Source organism: Rhamphochromis longiceps, linkage group LG17 (assembly GCF_057381845.1).
Source record: "Rhamphochromis longiceps isolate RC_006_pf linkage group LG17, R_longiceps_female_GT1.1, whole genome shotgun sequence".
NCBI classification, from domain to species: domain Eukaryota; kingdom Metazoa; phylum Chordata; class Actinopteri; order Cichliformes; family Cichlidae; genus Rhamphochromis; species Rhamphochromis longiceps.
Window position 1 is genome coordinate 21,477,985 of NC_140573.1, and position 19,253 is coordinate 21,497,237.

At 39.7% G+C, this 19,253-nt stretch overlaps 1 protein-coding gene across 1 annotated transcript; it reads right to left on the reverse strand.

Annotated features, from left to right (window-relative positions):
* Nucleotides 1–369: 369 nt before the first annotated feature.
* Nucleotides 370–15,459, reverse strand: rab21 (RAB21, member RAS oncogene family). Its single transcript, XM_085386608.1, has 7 exons — nucleotides 15,316–15,459; nucleotides 9,968–10,027; nucleotides 9,778–9,885; nucleotides 9,075–9,138; nucleotides 3,714–3,768; nucleotides 3,444–3,532; nucleotides 370–2,951 (listed from the first exon to the last, which is right to left on the reverse strand). The coding sequence occupies exons 1-7, from the start codon at nucleotides 15,448–15,450 to the stop codon at nucleotides 2,812–2,814; spliced, it is 651 nt and encodes a 216-aa protein (XP_085242734.1). The 5' UTR covers nucleotides 15,451–15,459; the 3' UTR covers nucleotides 370–2,811.
* Between the last annotated feature and the right edge of the window lie 3,794 nt (nucleotides 15,460–19,253).

Genomic DNA, 19,253 nt, shown 5'->3' on the forward strand with positions numbered 1-19,253 from the left:
GGACTCCATATCAGTGTGTGCAACACTGGAAAAGGTTACCCTTTGAAGACAAAAGTCTGAGCATTGCTTTTGGGTACAAATCATTCATCTTAAAAAAAAAAAAAATGATGAAAAAACAAGCAGTTTGAAAAAAGTGACACTTCCAAAACAATCTGTTATTTTTTTGGGAAGAATATCATTTTTGTTTTCTTCTTCTTCTGCAAGAACCAATTCACTCACTGTGTTTTATGTATTTTTGTGTACAATGTTTTTCATGGAGCAGAGATGACTGGAGCGACAAATGCAGTGGGGAAAAAAAACAGTAGTTCACAGCTGAGACAAAAGAGAGAAAACTTGGGCAGATTTCATCACTGCTATGAGAATATGAATAAATTTTCAGCATTGTCAGTGCTTTTTATTTTTTCGAAAAGTCAGACAAACTTGGTTACAGAAATCAGACATGCACAGTATCAATTCAATAAGTGTGTGTGTCTGTGTGTGTGTGTGTGTAAAACCCATTAAAACATGGGGTTTTCTTTTTTTTTTCTTCAAAAAATAAGAGAAAGAATCATGTACTCCAGTTTCTCTAATGTGAACATTCAACTGAGTTTCAGTTTTCAGTAATTTTAAATTAAATACCTTTTTTCTGTCTCAGAATTGCCACTGGGGGGCGACGTAAGCACAATCAGTTGAGACACTGAGGCAGTGCTCCCTCATTTAACAAAAATGTTTTAATTTCCCATTTCTAATCATTTGATCATCAAAAGTGCCATTTACTGTTACTTTACACCATAAAGACCTTCTTCCCTGTCAATAGGACCTCTAAATATCATTACACTTTCACATGTAAGTCATTTAAACACGTCACTAATCACTTTTCTGAGATTTTACTGGCTATATTACCGATCAAATGTAATAACTGACTAAATGTGAGGAATAGCCTTTTTTTTAATACATTTCGATTTTTCAGCACTTTTAATACAAAAGATTGTTTTACTTCCTTTACAAACCAAGAATCTGTTTCAGCAATAAATTTTCCATTTCCCACGTTTCTTTTCTATTATTCAGTTTAGACACATCTGTTTTCATATTATTTTTATTTTGGGAATCTATAACTGCAGTTCTGCTTCTTAGCAATGTGTTTAACAGCTTCCTGCTTCGATCAAAATCTGACTTCACATATTTTCTTCCCTCTTTAAATCAAATTACAAAATTCACTATTAAAATGTGGCTCAAGGTCTCGGAGGGCTTGTTCTGCACCCACAGAGCATGCTCCGTAGAGTCCTTGTCCACCTGACTAAGGCTACGTTCACACTGCAGGTCTTAATGCTCAATTCAGATTTTTTGATCAAATCCGATTTTTTGTCTGCTCGTTCACACTACAAATAAAATGTGACAGCAAACGCGCTCTAGTGTGAACGCTCAAAGCGGCCCGCATGCGCAAAAGAAGACGTCACACACAACGCGCTCTGTTTAGACCCAGAGCAAACAGTATTGTTTGACAGGTGGCCCTTAATATAAAGACTTCGGACTTCACGTTTCCCAATTTTTGCTTTAAGTTATTTTGTTATTTACATAATAATGTAAATAACCTAATAATTATCCTTATTGCTGTTTTAGAGGAGCGGTGCTTCAAAGGATAGTTGCAGATTTCTGTCAGAGTCTGCAGATTATACAGTACAAATAAAATGTTCACGTTTCTCCAGCGTTGTCTTCCCAGCAGTTTCACCGGATGGCCAGGAAGCGTTCGCGATGTCTTCTCGGGCGCTTCTCCGGAGCTGATAATTGGCGTCCGTCTTGTGTCAGTGACGTAAAAGACGGATTTAATGCGACTTGACCGTTCAAACAGCAGTCGCTTTCTGAAACATCGGATATGTATCGGATTCAGTACCACATACGAAAGTGACCCAGATCGGATTTGAAAATATCGGATTTGTGCCGTTCACACTGTCATACCATGATCGGATATGGGTCGCATAGGGTCAAAAAATCGTATTTGATGCGCTTTCGCCTGCAGTGTGAACGTAGCCTAAGTGATGTCACGCTGCACAGCACCATTTAACAATTATGTGACCCGACTCTGCTGAGTTTCTATATTCATCGTCTTACAGCCACTTGTGTGAGTCTTCCTCTAAAAAAGAAAATGTGGATTGGACAGCCGTGTTATGAAAAGCAACACCCTGTATTCTTTCAGTGTTTTAACATCCGAAAGTAAACATTTAAACTCATTTTTGATGTTTTACCAATTCACTGCAGTTTAACTTTTGACCAGCAGGTGGAGCCGCTGCACCACAAACAGCCAGTCCTGTGTTCCTCCTCTTAGTTTGAAAACATGCTTCAGATAAACATGAAGATTAATGGGGGTAGTATTATATGTATGTGTGTGCGCTTGGGTGTGTGTGCGTTAAACCCCTATTTCCCCCAATACACAAAAACAAAAATCTGTGTTAAAAGCCTGAGACTCAACTTTCTGTCCTCAGAATGATTTCATGTCTTTTATTAATAATGTTTAGTACAAACACACAAACAGCTGCAGATGGACGTTTATCAACGACAAACTAACATGGGGAGTTATTATCATTAAAGAAAGTGATTTAATCACTGAACACACACTCCTTTTAATCATAAGGACTCCAGGTACTTTTATTTTGAAGGGAACACAGATTAAACAAATTTAAATATGATTTCCCATGCTCCTTAGCAGCAGAGGCGGCGCTGAATGGACACAGCAGATTACAGTAGAGCGGACCGACAGACACTGGAAAATGTGTGTGTGGATATTATGTCTGCAAGCACAGAGAGAAGGTGTGTGTGTGCTTGTGTGTGTGTGTGTTAGCCAGAGGAGCAGCAGCCTCCAGCGGGCGTGGCCTGTGGTTCATCATCAACAATCTGTACACCCCGCCTACTTGATGCTGATTGGCTGGCTCCGTTGCCCTTCAACCTCTCCTCAGCCTGTGCAGTTTCCATCATCCCTGAAAACACAGTAGACCAGTTCAGAGGTCAAAGGTCAGATCCCGAGTTTCAAAGAAAGGTTTTTTTTACGCCCTGTTTCCTACGGATTTGAATTCTGCACACATATTTGCACACCACTGATTTCAACCTTAGAATTATTGACAGAAACTTTGTGTCAAATGAACAGAATTCACTCATTGGCCTATTTGTTCAGTTAACCTGTTTAGTGTGATCACAAACATCTAATCAGCCAATCCTGGACAGAACTGCACCTGTCTATGACAAAATGTCTAGGGATATGGTTAATGTGATTAACTAATGTGATTTGGACAAGCTGCCAGGAAATCAAGCGATTTAACAAAATGTGTTTTATAATTAAAGAATAAATCATGTCCGCCTTAAACAAAAATATGTTGTAAAAGTTGTTCCTTAAGCCTCCAAAAAATATAAAGTTTGCTGCTCTTTGATCTTTTTGTATTGTGAAAAAAAATTAAAGATGCTGTCGGTCTTACTTTTACACAGATCCAGAAAGAGTTCCTCGATGCCTTTATTTAGCTTGGCTGATGTGTGGTAGTGTTTGGCTCCCACCGACTCGGCATAACTGCACACGAACATGAGAGTGGCCATTAAACTTTGCTCAGACTCAGGACATCGTCGCTGCTCACAGCTGAGCAGCTCGGCGTGGGAAATATAAAATAATGATGCTCACTTTAATTTTTCTTCATTATATTTTCTACTAATAATAAAAGTATTATTATTGACTAATAAGCAGCAGTTGTTACCTCTCAGCCTCTTCCACTGAAACATGTCTGTCTTTGTCCAAATCTATTTTATTACCTGCAAAGAAAACAAACCTTCAGTAAAATGCCCAATTTAAGAATCATTTTAAGGTCACATCACATTATACTTTATAATCTGTGATTAGCAGTTGTAGTCAACCAAAGATAATCATTACACAGTCAGAGAGTTGCATGCAAAAGTAGTCAATCACATGTCCGAATGATGGACGGGTCTCCATCAGTCTATGCAGAAATGCTCAGACTTGCCTGCACACAGCCACTTCCACCAGCTCTCCCGGTGGAGCACTAAGGCATTCCCAAACCTGCTCCTGGGTCCGCCCCAGGCTCTCCTTCTAGTTGAGGTGCCCAAAACCACCTGAGCTGACTCCTTTTAATCTGGAGGAGGTGCGGCTCTACTCTGAGCCCCACCTCACCTTGTCTCTAAAAGAGAGCTGTCACAAAAATGTTTTCTGGCACTTGTATCTGTCATCTTATTGTTTCAGTCACTACCCAGAGCTGAGCTGGGAATGTGGATCGACCGGTAAATCACCAGCTTCACTTTCACACTCAGCTCTCTTCATAACAACAAATTGGTACAGCTCTCGCTCCCTCCTTTGCTCACACATTCAAAAATATCCTGAGATACTGAACTCCACTTAGAGCAGCAACCAAGAACCACAACCTCAGATGTGGAGGTGCTCACGTTTTTCCCTCCCACTTCACATCTGACCTCGCCCCAGAGTCAGGTGGAAGTTGCCGCTCAATAAAGTTAAAGAACTACATCGTCTGTGAACAGATGAGAAATTCTGTCCAGAAAAACTACCAACGAAAAACAAACAATAGCTACATACAGAGAGCAGCTCTGTCAGAGAGCAATACCTACTGAGAACGAGCATGATGCCAACTGCGCTCTCACTACAGCTGTACAAGGAATATACCACACACTCCTGAACACTCCCAGTAGGAGGTTTGTGAGTCCAGAAATTACAGAATGATTGTGAACTCCCACAGATCCTCATATATCCTCATGAGGATGAAGAGCTTTCGCAGTGTTCCACAACAGAGACAGAAACCACATTGTTCCTCATAAGTCTGATGTGATCAGACATTCATTCAAATTCTTGAAACCAAAGCTACAGTGAGCACTTTCACTCTGACAGTCATTTATTCCACTGATATAAGCACTGATCATTGCTCTCTAAAAGCTCTCCAGCTTCCTCACAAAAGTTAATATTTAGTGCTTAGGTTCACTTTTAGCTCTGATTCGGTCTAGGGGCCACCGTATACACACACACACACACACACACACACACACACACACACACACACACACTAGGGGTGCAACGATATTCGTATCGATATTGAACCGTTCGATACAGTGCTTTCGGTTCGGTACGCATATGTATCGAACAATACAACATTTGTAATTTATTTTATCAACTTTCCTTCTGACGATGCTGTCTGTGTTGAGCGCTCAGTGAATCTGCGTTCGACTACTCCGCCTAGGCTGCACTGTCGAGCGCAGATCCACTGAGCGCTCAACACAGACAGCATAGTCAGAAGGAAGAGCGCAGGGCAAGCTAGCGAGACAGAAGTTAAGCTCTCCTTGCAACATGGACCTCCCGCACCCTCATTCAGATCTGGCGTTTGGAATTATTTTGGTTTTCATGTGACGTATGACCCTGAAGGTAAGCGAGTCATGGACTAAAGTAAAACAGTATGTTGGATGTGCCATGCAATGCTCAATTACATGGGTGGGAACTAGTGTGTTAGCGCAGTTAGCTCGTTAACGTGTTGGCCGTCTAGCCCCATGCACGGAGCGATCGGCGGTAGCTCGTTAACGGAGATTTCCCGTGTTGTGGCGTTAAGGTCATTTCAACGAGATTAACCTGAAAGCACTAGTGGGAACACAACAAATATGACTGCACATTTACATCATCCTAGTGCAAAGACAAAAACAACAAGCATGCTACTAACTTTAGCCGAGTCATTTAGACAGCTGTTAGCACATGATTCTCCTTATATGTTTAATATGCTGCTGAGAATATAGCCCAGAAGAAGCGGATAGTATAGCTTTTATTTTGGAAAGAGACATTTCTCTGTAATAAACTCTCTTTTCCAAAGATGAGTGATTCCTCAATCAGATACAGGGCTTGCAATATCGCTAGCCCGACGTCCCGGGGCTAGCGATTTTTTTCAGTCGGGCTACCAAAATCTACCTCTTCCCTGCCCGTCGGGCTATTGTAGGAAGGAAAAATATATGTCAATGCTTTTGCATTCTTTCAGAAATGTAGCTGGGTAATTATGTCATTGGCATCGGTGAGCCACTGTCAATATGTGACATATTGAAATCGTGTTTGAATTTGTGCTTGTTTTTTTGCTTTCACTTTGCAATCGTGCGAACTGTGTATAGAGAGCGACAGCACTGATCTGTGAGTGATGATAATTTGTGCACCAATTCCTCTGACATCGTCTTATTAATCGGTAGCTTACTATGCAAACATGACAAGTGAAATCTCCCGCAGCAAGCTTAAACATGTGAGAGGTTGATCGCGCAGAGAATCGCTGAGCTTATGTGAGTGCGTGTGTAAAAGCAGCAGGATATATATTTTAGTTCTGCTGAGCCAAATAAGACAGGTCAGGGTGAAGAAGTGACAGCCAAAGAAAAGCTTACCACAAAACGGAAAAGTTATGACAAATCAGACTATAAGGCAAAAAGAAAGTGCAGCTTTATGGTTTCATGGACAAAAGAATTTCTGTGGCTGCAATATGACAAGCTAAATAACCAGGGCTGCACATAAGTGGTCCGCAGGTGCGCATTCACTGTCAAAATAAAAAACACGCACAAGGGTTAGGGTTAAATTTAAAAACTGTACTTTTGAGTTAAAATATATAATTATAATCTTAATAAATGACAAATTAAAAAAGGCATGAACATTTTTTTGTATCGAAAAAATATCGAACCGTGACACCAAAGTATCGAACCGAACCGAACCGTGAATTTTGTGTATCGTTGCACCCCTAATACACACACACACACACACACATATATACATATATACATATATATGTATATGTGTGTGTGTGTGTGTGTGTGTGTGTGTGTGTGTATATATATATATATACACACACACACACACACACACACACACACACATACACACACACACACATATATATACACACACACACACACACACACACACATATATATATACACACACACACACACACACATACACATACATACACACACACATATATATATACACACACACACACACACACACACACACACACACATATATATACACACACACACACACACACACACACACACACACACACACATATATACATATACATATACACACATATACGAGTTGATAATAAATTAATTAAAGCAACAAAACAACTGAAGAGCCAGTTAGGAGCCGAAAGAGCTGGCTGCTTTTAGTGAGCCGAGCCAAAACAGACGGTTTTCTAAAGAGAGCCGGAATTCCCATCACTAGTCTCCACCAGCCACTGACGAAAACATGCACCTTCTGAAGTACACAGAGGTTTTTATAAAAGTACAACACTGAAAAATATTTATAACGCTGAGTGTTAAAGCTGAGAAGTTATTTTCTCAGCTACTGATAGCTGCATGCAAATCCACCCGAGCTGAATGTGATATCTATTTATAGATGCAAACACCCACAGTAATGATTTGAATATTTCTGTGCAGGCATCTGAACTGTGAACTGGATGTAACAGGTACGTTAACGATGCAGCGCTCAGCTCAGAGGGAGCACTTTGAAGTGCTCATGTGATGTGGAGTCTAATTAAAAGCAAAATCAAAATTTCCAAACAACAGATTTGATAACTGTACGATAGGGTACAAACACATGACAAACGCAACATCACCAACATAATCCAGTTATAACTGTACAAATTGCCCCCATGAAGCCACACACGGACTAACAACATCATATATTTAGCAGCTATGGCAACAGGAGCAACAGAGGAGGCCCAAACGTCCAGTGTGCGTGACATGAAATCTTAAAAACAAACGCTGCTCATGAGGTTTATTTTCTCTGTTTTCCTCCTCAGCTCATGTGTTCACATGAACCACACAATTTACCAAACTCCCAGCCAACCCTTAAATCTACTTCTATTTATCTATATAACCACATCAGAAAAAACCCCCCAAAAAAACAGTGTTGATGCGAGAGAGACGAGTCATCGCTGATATTTAAGTCAGTGTGCTGCTGGTGACACCTTAAAGGATCATTTCACTTAATTTCAGCCAGCTTCCTTTTAATACAGGGATGTCAAACTCCGTTTATGTAGTGGGTTTGTTTTATAATAAAAAATAACCAGAAAACATTTCAATAGTAGATGTGATCTATGATATGATAATTTATCAGTTACTTTATTACTGTGATATGATCGGGTGTGGGAGTGATGTTGGGCATCAGTGGGAAAAGCTGTAAAATTTATGAAATACAGTTTAAAGTCCAAAATGTATGTCCTCCTTCACACTTTCCTGCTGGGGCGATTCCGGCCCCCAGGCTCCCTTGTTTTAAGGTGTCTGTCTACAGCAGGGGTGGGGAAACTCAAGGCCTCGAAGGCCAGTGTCCTGCCGGTTTTAGATGTGTCCTTGATCCAACACAGCTGATTTAGATGCTAAATTACCTCCTCAACATGTCTTTAAGTTCTCCAGAGGCCTGGTAATGAACTAATCATTTGATTCAGGTGTGTTGACCCAGGGTGAGATCCAAAACCAGCAGGACACGGGCCCTCGAGGCCTGGTCTACAGGGTGAAAATGAAAACCATTGAGTAGGTACCAAACCATGCAGTTCCTCAAATGTCCACTAGAGGCTCCCATGTTACAATTTCCAGCTTTACAGCAGAGATAAATATGTTTACAGCCCAACACACAAACTGGACTCTAAAGGTCATTTCTTTTCATATCTTTATAACTCCTTAATTTGTATTTTTTAAAGGCTTAAAGTATGTATTATTAGGGGCGTGGCCTCTTTGACTGACAGCTACAGCTGTTCTAGCTGCTAGCTGTCTGCTAGGCTTCACCTTAGCTAACTGGAGTCCCTGAACTGGACGCCTGGACCGTGTTTCCATTGTAGATGGAAGATGGGCAGAATGCAGGCAGTAATCACAACCCTACAGAGACACAGCACCTATTTAAAATGAACCAAATCTCCTTTGCACTTTTAATAATCAATATTTTTGCCCACTTGGTTTTCATTAACTTATTCTTTACTTCCATTAAAAAAAAATTAAACCAGTTCTAATTTTCAGTAATCTTTGTGTTCATCTCTTTTAGCTCCCTTTTGGGTCTCCACCACTTTCTGATAACTTACCTACTATACATAAACAAATCTCGTTCCCCAACATTTTCCTCAACTCTTTCACCCAGTTCTTCACCTGCAACGACAACAAAGCACTCAGGTCAAATAAACCCTTCATAAAACCAAGATACAAATAATGAAGTAATTATAATGCAGACAGGAACTGCAAGAGAAACATTATGATCATAATTAACATTCTGAGAAACAAAGGGTTTAACATCCAAAGACCCACAGACAGACTAAACTTTTTATTTGTAAGATGTTTCAATCTTAATGTTTACTCATCTTAAGACTGGAAATACTCTGACTGCACTTTTCAGTTCTGATTACTAAACTATAGCCGGGCAATTCAGAGTAGGTCCTAAAAGTTTAAATTAAATACCATTTCTTTAATGAACTTTTCAGCATTTGTCCATAACAAAACACTGATTGTTTTGGATCGACCTTTTTCAATCCAGAGGATCAAGTGATCACCAGCAGCCATGTAAACTGTCTTTTACTTTTTGTAAATTATTTAAAAAGAAATTTTACTTCCTGGATGAACTGTAAAGCTTCTATATAGCTGCTCCAAGGTTGTGGATAAAAGGACACAAAACTGGTTATTTGTTTGTTACGAGTTTAGTTTCCACTGCTGTTTTGTCATTTCCATAATGACATGCTGTCGAAAGTCTGCTTTTACGATGTTGGATCATCAAACTTTCGTTTTCAAAAGTACCTTCTGAAAGGAGTCTTCATCTGTTATGTCGTACACTAGTATGGCTCCATTGGAGTCTCTGTAGTAGATGGGACCTAAGGCGTGGAAGCGCTCCTGACCCGCTGTGTCCTGCACAACCAGACAACGTTAACATCCAAAACCTTTATTCAGAAGATCAGGAGAATAAAAACTACTTTGAATGCAGCCTTACCCATATGGCGAGGTTTACTCTTTTTCCTGTGATGTTCAGCTTCTTTGTGAGGAAGGACGCCTGCGTAGGAAGAGGACAACATGATTATTTTAATAATGTCACAAACTCAATTTGAATAAGATTCAACTGAGCAAAGTAATATTGAAAGGTAGCTCAACAACTAAAAAACACAAAATAAAAATTGGATAAAATGTTAAATAAGATACTAAACAAAATAAAGCAGCAGAAAAAAAGCTCAATGAATTTCCATTAAACTAAATAAAATAAAGCATCTCACCAATTAAAAATACTAAAATATCAAAAACACAAGACAGTTTGTCATGTAAATGTAAATAAAAACAGAATGTAATGATTTGTAAATCCATGAATCTCGATTTACAATAAAAGAGAGAAACGTTTAAACTGAGAAAATGAAACATTTTAATAAAAAATATGAAATCATTTTGAATTTGATACCAGCAACATGTCTCAATAAAACTGGCATGTTGCCCACACTGCAGCATCCTCTCTTCTTTTAACTACAGTCTGTAAAACATCTGGGCTGCTGTTGTTGCTGCTTTGCCATATTTTTCAATTCGCGATGCTGATGCTGTTTTCAGCTGGTGTAAGGTCCTAATTGCAGGCAGGTCTGCTGAAATATGAAGGCCTTCCCTGCCTGGACGGGAGCAGATGCTCTGTTATCTGTGTGTACCTTTCAGCATTGATGCAGCTGAATGGTTCATTTTCTCATTTTAAACTTTTATACGTGTCCTGTTTTCTGTTGTGAATAAAACATGGGTTCATGACATTTTCAAATCATTGCATTCTGGGTTTTTTTCCATTTCTAATTTACATTTTACACTCTCACACTTTTTTTTGGACTGGAGATAGTAAAACATAAGCGCTAGAAAATAAAATAGAAACTAAACAGTAGAAAATATGCACAATAAACTGGTGGATGGTGAAAAAAAAAATAAAGTCTGAGATTATTTTAGCAGATAAATCCCCAAACATATTCTGAAACCGCTTCAGCTCTGTGCACGTGCCCTTTGACCAGAAGTTAAACCAATAATTTACGAGCATCTCTGCTAAAATCAGCCTTCTGCAACAACTTTTGTAACTTCTCACATTTTACCACAAAAACATCTGCAAGTTTTATGTTAACCTGTCAACTGATTTCTGTCGACAGTCTGCGCAGCAATAAACCAAAGACCAAAGTCCTGCCGAGCAGCAGGCTGTGGCTTTTCCCCTCCGTCCCAGTCACGTATGATTTATTGAAGCGTTCTCTGGGAAAGTCAAACCCGAGATTAAGATTTCAACATCAGCAGTAGAATTTACGTGACGGCTGGACGGAGCAGAGGGGAGAGATTTATGGTGGAGAGGTGAGAGGAAGGCTGAGAGTGGGGCTGTGACAGTATGTGATTAAGGTTGGAATTAGTGTGTAAATGTGACGTCGGTCAGCTGACTGCACTGCTCCACGAGTGCTCTGACCTCTGAGGTTTAAACCAAATCTACGGAGGCCCAAACGTGCCAAAAATGAAATCAGTAAGTGATTCTAATTCCCCCAACTGTTTACTTCAATTTTAAACCAGTTTTCCTTTTATGTGCTTTTTCTGTTTACTTCCAAAAACTGTCTGCTACATGACTGAAATGCTAAATCCAGAGTTGGATAATGATTCAGACAATTATCAGACCAGTTAGTTGAAAATGACCACAAGTTGAGCCAGTTTTATCATTTTAATATAAAGTACTGGTTCTGGGTAAACCTACAGCAGGTGAAACAAACAGCAGGAACTGGTTTAAACTCCCTAAACTCAGCGATGTCCATCAGCGGCACTGCTAATAAACATCTTTAAATCCTTCTGAACTGAGAGGATGACTGGAAAATGCATACACACAGACACTTTTCTTCACAGTCCCATGACAAATCATAACAGTTCGATAATGCAGAGCTCGTGCTGGCGAAAACAAACCATCAACAGCCTCTGGAAGTTTCTCCTAATCCTCTCATCTAAAGAACACTGAGATGCTTCGTTTGACACTCATGCTGTGCTCACACTTTAAGCTTCAGTGAGATGATCCTTCATCCACGGCCAGCAGACTCTGCAATCAGCTGGGATGCCCCTTTGTGCGTCACATGAGAGTGAGCGTAGACATGAGCCTTGCAAGTGTGATGCTGAGGTTCATTCACATGACCATGTGACTGCGACGCTGTCCACGGAAAACCTGGAGGGCTTGCTGATCCTCGTCCTCAACAAGGATCCTCCAAACAGCCGAGGCCACGAAGCAAACACAAAGACTGCATTTTTACTCTGCGGTGAACGGAGTTTGTGGCGAACCCACATCCTTCCCCAGCCTACATCCCCCACAATGCCTTTCAGCAACTCCACACATCCTCATTAAGCAGAGTTTAAGTAAGAGTCAGAGTAACATCTACAGTATAAAGTTCACAGAGGGAGAAAAAGAAAAGTATTAACTACTGCCTGCAAAGAGAGCCTAACGGGCTCAGCTGTGAGTGAAATGTTAGTACTGAGGTGGTCACTGTGTTCACCGCCTCCAGGTGAATAAAGTTCTGCTGGTCTGACGCCTCTCTCCATCTCTGCACTTTGCTATAAGTTGAGCACTAAGCATCAAACCCCAAGTGGGTGTGTGACATGATCTTTGCGTATCAGGTGATTCTTCCGCACGTATTTAAGGTTTTGTGAGCGAGCTAGTGAAATGTTATGTGTAGTTTTAACAATTGTACAGAAAGGTTTTTGACAGCAAAAAGCTTATCTGGTTTGTGAAGCTGAAATTAATAAATTGTGCGTAAATGATCAGTAATTATTCAGGTTTGGATGAACACATTTGTGAAATTGTTTTAGTTGAGGGCAGATTGCTCTGCATTTCTGTGGGGATTGAGCGCGAGTGCGTGCGTAAGTCCTCGAAAGTTACACAAATCGTTGCACACATTTATAAAACTTACGCCTATGCTTGTGGCTCACATTGTACAATATTGCAACACTTCGCTCTATGTAATTTCACTCTATATTTCGCAGTCGTGTTCATCTTTGGAGCAACATACTTAAGCAAGCAGGTTTTCTCAGCATAAACTGCATGAAGTCCAAACAGCACCGTGTCCTCACTGATGACACTCTGCAGTCCTGTGTGAATATTAAAGTGACTTCTTACAGCCCTGATATGGAGAAGCTCTGCAGTGATGTTCAGAAACAGAAATCACACTAAACAGTGAGAAAGGTATCATCTAATATGCTTTTATTTTGAAATAAATATCTATATATTGTGGACCCTGAGCTGGACGGTTGATTGCTGCCTGCGTCTTAATGAAAGGACACAAGATCACAGCGCAGTGAAATGAAGGCATAATTCCATACAAATAGTTTTCATGATTATTATTTATATTTGTAAGTTATTCAGCCACTGCTACGTGTTATTTATATGAAACTGGCCTATTTTTAATTGATTAATTTTCCACAAGGTGTGAACTCAAATAAATCTCCCAAATGTTTTATTTAAAAACACATCTGCACTTGGAAGTGTTGTTTTTTTTTTTTTTCCTCTTGAAAGCATTTTTTAAATAGTTCCTTAAAAAAAAGAGAAAGAAAAAGGTCCTATTATTCTAATTATCCACCCCCCCCCCAACTTCAATTTGCAGTGGGGAAAGCTCAAAGTGACTCAAAGATGAAGGAAAGAGTGTCCACTCAGCAGCGTGGAGATAAAGGAGGTAAAGGTTTCTGCCTTTGCCTCACAGGGTCTCACCTTTGCTGCTTTTTCGCACTTGCCGGTCAGAGCACAACTACACACCAGGAAAACTCTCACCCATCCACCTCGATGTTCAATAAATCTATAATGTTCAAAGGTAAATTAATAAATAAAGTGTGGTGAATCCTTATCAATGGTCTAATCCTGACTCAAAGAGCTGGGACAGGTATCAGCAGACGGCGGCCAGAGGACTGCTTGTAAAACAGTAGCAGCCACACGGAAACCTGCAGGGTTTTCCTGCTGTTTCCTTTGAGCTTCTGCTCCTCGGTGAGATGTTGCTGGAAGCTGAGCAGCGCATTTACACCTGACAGCAGAGCAGACAGAAATCATTCCACAGGTGAGCGAAGCAGTCCCACATGCCCAGACACATCTGCACTGCAGGAGTCAGTTACACGCTGACGGTGAAAGAAAAGCAGCGAAGTTTCAGTTTCATTTGACTCTCAAATCATCATCGTATGCAACAAGAAATGAGGGAAAGAAATTGCGGTCTTCTGCTTCTGTTGGTTTGAAGTCCTTTAGAGGCAGAAACATTTTATCCCAGGTTTCCAAAAGCCTCAGATTCTAAATACACAGAAACTAATTAATTATTGTGGAAAGTCAAATCACAAGGATTTAGTGTTCAGAGTTTGCATATTGACAACATTTCATCTCATGAATCATGACACACCGGTCTCCCATATATAACCTGCTTTTACGTATTGGTATTGTATCAGCAAAACTGGGTCTGTATTTACTTGATATCAGATCAATACTGAAATTTGCAGTTTCACACAGCTGTATTGAGAATCCGAGACATCACGTGATCATACTGTATCATTGACTAAACTGGTCAATCACAAGGTCACCCGTACCCTAAATCAGTCCCATCTTATTGGTCCTTTTGGACTCTAATTTGGCCTTTATTTACTAAACGAATATCAAGTTGAATTCAGTAGAACGTTAATCTACAGACTGACATTATATAGTCATCAGAAACGTGTTTGCAGAGCTCAAAGAGGACGCTAGAGGAAGGACTGTTTTCTGATAGACTTCTACATAATCACCAGGAGGCTCCACCTGCTGGTCACTAGAAAGAATGCAGGTGAGAGGCACTTCAGCTTCAAGTCAAGTAAGCTTCCTCACACTCCCCCCCCCCCCCCCCAATCCTTCACCTGTACAAGCTTTCGTTTTTATAATCAAACAGATTGTGCAGGTCACCTTCACTTGTTTCACCCGTGTCTCTTCATCTCCTCACCTCTCTTCCCTCATGCTTCCTGTCTTTGCTACACCACTAAAAGCTTTAAAATGCTCTGTTGGGGGTTCCTGTGGGGCCACAGCTACTCTCTTTTGCCCCTGGCCCCCCTTGGAGATTAAAGCACCCGTGGTGAAAACAGTGAGTGAAGTCAGGTGTATCAGATGTATTTCTGGCTGTTTATGACCGTAAATCTCCCGGAAAAACACCTGACTTTCCCCTCCGTCATCGGATCCGGTTACAGCCACAACACCGCCGATATTTCGCAATAACTCCGCTCCCCCGGCAGGCCCGGGTCAGGAAACACAAGACTCCCCTCCACCTGCCACCTGCAACGCGATGACAAGCACGAGCCCGGCTCCTCCGCCCCTCTTACCTGTAGAGTTGTGATGTGTTTGTCGTTGAATTTGTTCTCGCAGTATCTGAGCACCAGCGACGTCTTCCCCACGCAGCCCTCCCCGAGCAGCACCACCTTAAACGAATAGGTCTTGCCGCTGTTCGCCGCCGCCATGGCTGGCAGTTAAAACTCGCACAAATCCTCCGCTTTTATCCGCAAAACGGGCGTTTTAAGGCTAGCGCTGCTAATGCTAACCCAGTCGGAAATGAAGTCCTGCGCAGCTCACATCAGCTTCCGACTTCAAAAAAGGAGCTAAAATCATGAGAGGGACAGCTCGACAGCACACACGGACCCGACTTCTACCGGAATCTACTCGCAGCTCGGAGGGAAGCGAGTCCAAACCCAGAGACAGATCGCGTTTCACCCTGTGGCCAAAGCCTGATTTTCACCCAACTAATGGCGTCTCTCTCAGCTAACAGTTAGCCGGCTAGCTCAACCAAAGATCGTGTCTGCTCGGAGGAGGACTCACTGAGCACCTTTGTTTTCGTCCTGTTGTCTGTAAAGACACAACGCAGGGAGAGCGATGGAAATACTACATTTAAGGAATCAAAAGAAAGATAGATACCAAAGTTTGAGGAAAATAGAACGTTCAACTTAAATGTCTTAAAATAGAAGACATTGAAACTTTGAAAATAGAAAAGCTTTAATCGAAAAAGTTAAAATTACAAATAACGATGACAAATGGATAAAAAAAACGTAAATGGAAAAATAAAAACAGTAGAATTAAAACTTCAGAGAATTTAACATGAGAGAAGCAGGTGGAAACTCATTTTAAAATGTCGCAGCAGGCTGCTGCCCCTTCCTAAGCCTGGTTGTTTTGGAGGTTTATTCCTGTTAAAAGGGAGTTTTTCTTTCCTGCTGTCGCCACTTCTCTGTGTTATTGTAAGCTCTTGATCTCATAGCATAACGCACCTCAAGATGACTGTTGTGATGTTGCACTTTTTAAAACAAAAAGTAGAAAGTCTAAATATCAGAGGAAAAATAAAAGTAAAATTGATATGAACATGAAAACGTGAAATGTAATGACAGAAATAAAGTCAAACATGACTGTGTTGTGTCAAAATAACCACAGAAAGAACTCAAAATTTAAAAAAAACAAAAACAAAGGCTTGGATGGTATACAGGAAAATGATCCTAAAGGAGCAGCTGAAAGAAGAATAATCATCTCTAGGAGTCTAAACGGTCTGATAATCCTCAAACATTCAGGGGGAAAAATTAATTAAAAATAAAAAATAATTAAAGACGCCAAAATAATTACATAAGATATCAAAACAGTAAGAGTAACTTTGATATTTTATTCAATACGTGTGTGTGTTTTGTGGGGATGGCAAATGCTATCATTTTTTGTAAACTAAATTTACCTACAGGTACAAATAAAGTAGCCTTGAACCTTTAATGTTAAAAAAAATACAGAAAAGGAAGAAGACGATGTAAAAATTACATAAAATATACATTTTTGATTTGTGAATAATTTTAACATTTTACTTCTTTATTTCATATGTTTTATTTCTGAACCTTTCTTGCCGTATTTGTCTCTGGATTTGTGAAATTCCTTCTTTGCTGGTCGATCGGCACTGCCTGGGCCTCTGAAGCAGCAGCAGAGTGAGAGCTCCTCGCTGCAGAGTCACATGATGAGCTCCGTCAGCGCTGTTGGCTCATCACAGACTGTAAAGCATATTTATGTTTAATATTTATATCCAGTCTGTGGTTCAACATGCAACTCCTGAGCTAAAAGGGAAAAAAGAGAGCTTTTTGCAGAACAAGTCAAAAACATGAGACAAAAACTACAGAATTGTATTCAGTGTCTTAAAATTATGAGAATAATAAGTGTTTTAATGTTTTGCCTTTTTTAAATAAAAAATGAGATAAATTATTTAAAAAGTGATAATTTCACATAAAAAGCAATATAAATAGCTGAAATTTTTTGCAAAGTAATTGTCAGTTTCTACTGCTCCAATCAAAGCTATAAAATAGTCTTTAAATATGACATGAAAACCATTATTGACGACTTGAAAATAAAAATGGTTAAAAAATGTAAAACAAAATTTGTGTGATTTGGTTAGTAATGAACTCAAATTAATTTTTAGATGGAAAAAGTCAACAGTTGTACTTAGTACAAATTATGAGATAAAAATGAAAATGTTGATCTGCTAAGTGAAATTATAAGAAAAATATTAAGCATTTTTGTCTTGGAAAAAACTCATGTTGAATAAAATCGACGAGAAAGTTCAAAGATCAAAGTCAGATAATAAGGTTACATGTTTATCTGTATATGAAATTAAAAAAAATCAAACATCTAATAACTCCAACATCCAGCATGCTTTGCTTCTTTTATTTTTCATATAAACCTCAGATGATGAAATATAAAGAGCTGTCATGTGGAGTTTTACAGCCCTGACACGAGCCTGGTTTTCCTGTTGGACGCCTTCAAGGACGCATGGAAACAAAAAACCAACTTGTTTTTCCGTCTCTGACTGCAGTGAAGCTGCTTAGCCACTAGAGGGCAGAGTCCCATTGAAAACAGGAACAGATTCATGTTTAGGAGGGTGGAAGAAAAGAACAAAAGCTGCAAAACAACCTCAAGTACAAAGAAGCTTAAAAAGACCAGAGACAGGCCCAGAGTGACCACAGAGAGGAAACAAAGCATCAAACACAACAAACAAAAGAGGGATACATGCAAAATGACACAGAAAAAAACAAATGACCAAAAAAAGGTTTCAATAAAATATGGAAATAAAACAAAAAACCAAAAACTGAAACATCACACAAACAGAACAGACAAGACAAAAATATCAACAAAAACCTGAAAAACAAACACAAAAGAAGCACAAATGACAAAAAAAGAGATGCAGAATGTTCAGAAATATACTGAAAATGACAGCAAAGACACAAAGCGATGCTAAAGAGAAACAAAAAGCTGCAAAAAATATGCAAAGCAATTACAAAAAAAGAACTTGAAAGAAAAATGAATGCAGCCAAACCACAAGGAAACAGACAGAAAAGAGATACAACGTAGACACAAGGTGCAAAATTATCAAACATGTCATCACAGAAATAAAATAAACAACATAGAAACTGAAAGATTAACATAAGTTTGTATGTCAGGGAGTCTTTCTTTTAAACTAGGTGATTTATCACTGTGGTCCAGACAAAGTGAAGCAACCTGGTCACAAAATAAAAATAGTTTCCTTCATAAATATTTCATTTTTTTCTTGCAAATTTACATTTCTGAATTTTTCCCATGAGTTCTGTTTTTTTTGTCATTTAACTAATCAGAAAGACAGAAATCTTTCCTGCTTTCACACAGGTTTCTTCATACTGTTGCATCATGTTGTGTGTGTGTGTGTGTGTGTGTGTGTGTGTGTGTGTGTGTGTGTGTGTGTGTGTGTGTGTGTGTGTGTGTGTGTGTGGTGACAACTATTATATGTCAGCTTTACCTCACCCCCACCCCTTTGTGTCTTATTTCCTTGAAACTTGCAGCAGGATCTCAGAACTGCTAACCATTAACATCAAATTAGTGTACAGGTTTACCTGACTTTGTGAGGACTTAAGTTGTTTTCAGGCCTTGTGGGGAGATGTGAGAGATCAGACTTTTCTGATTTCAGGGTTCATGGAAGGCTGAATTACCAGGAATCCCTAAAAGTCAGGCTAGCATTACTCTGCCTCGATATACTGAACAAGTATATCATCAGATTACTGACCAATTTGTTAGGTACACCTTGCTAGTGCTGGATTTGATTGTTTTTTTTGCCTTCAGAGCTGCTTTAATTCTTCATGTTGGAAACATTTCTCAGAGATTTTGGTTCTTGTAAATGTGACAGCATCACACAGTTGCTGCAGATTTGTCAGCTCCACATCCATGAGTGAATCTCCCGTTCCAACTCCAATCTCAAAAGGTGCTCTGTTTGACTGAGATC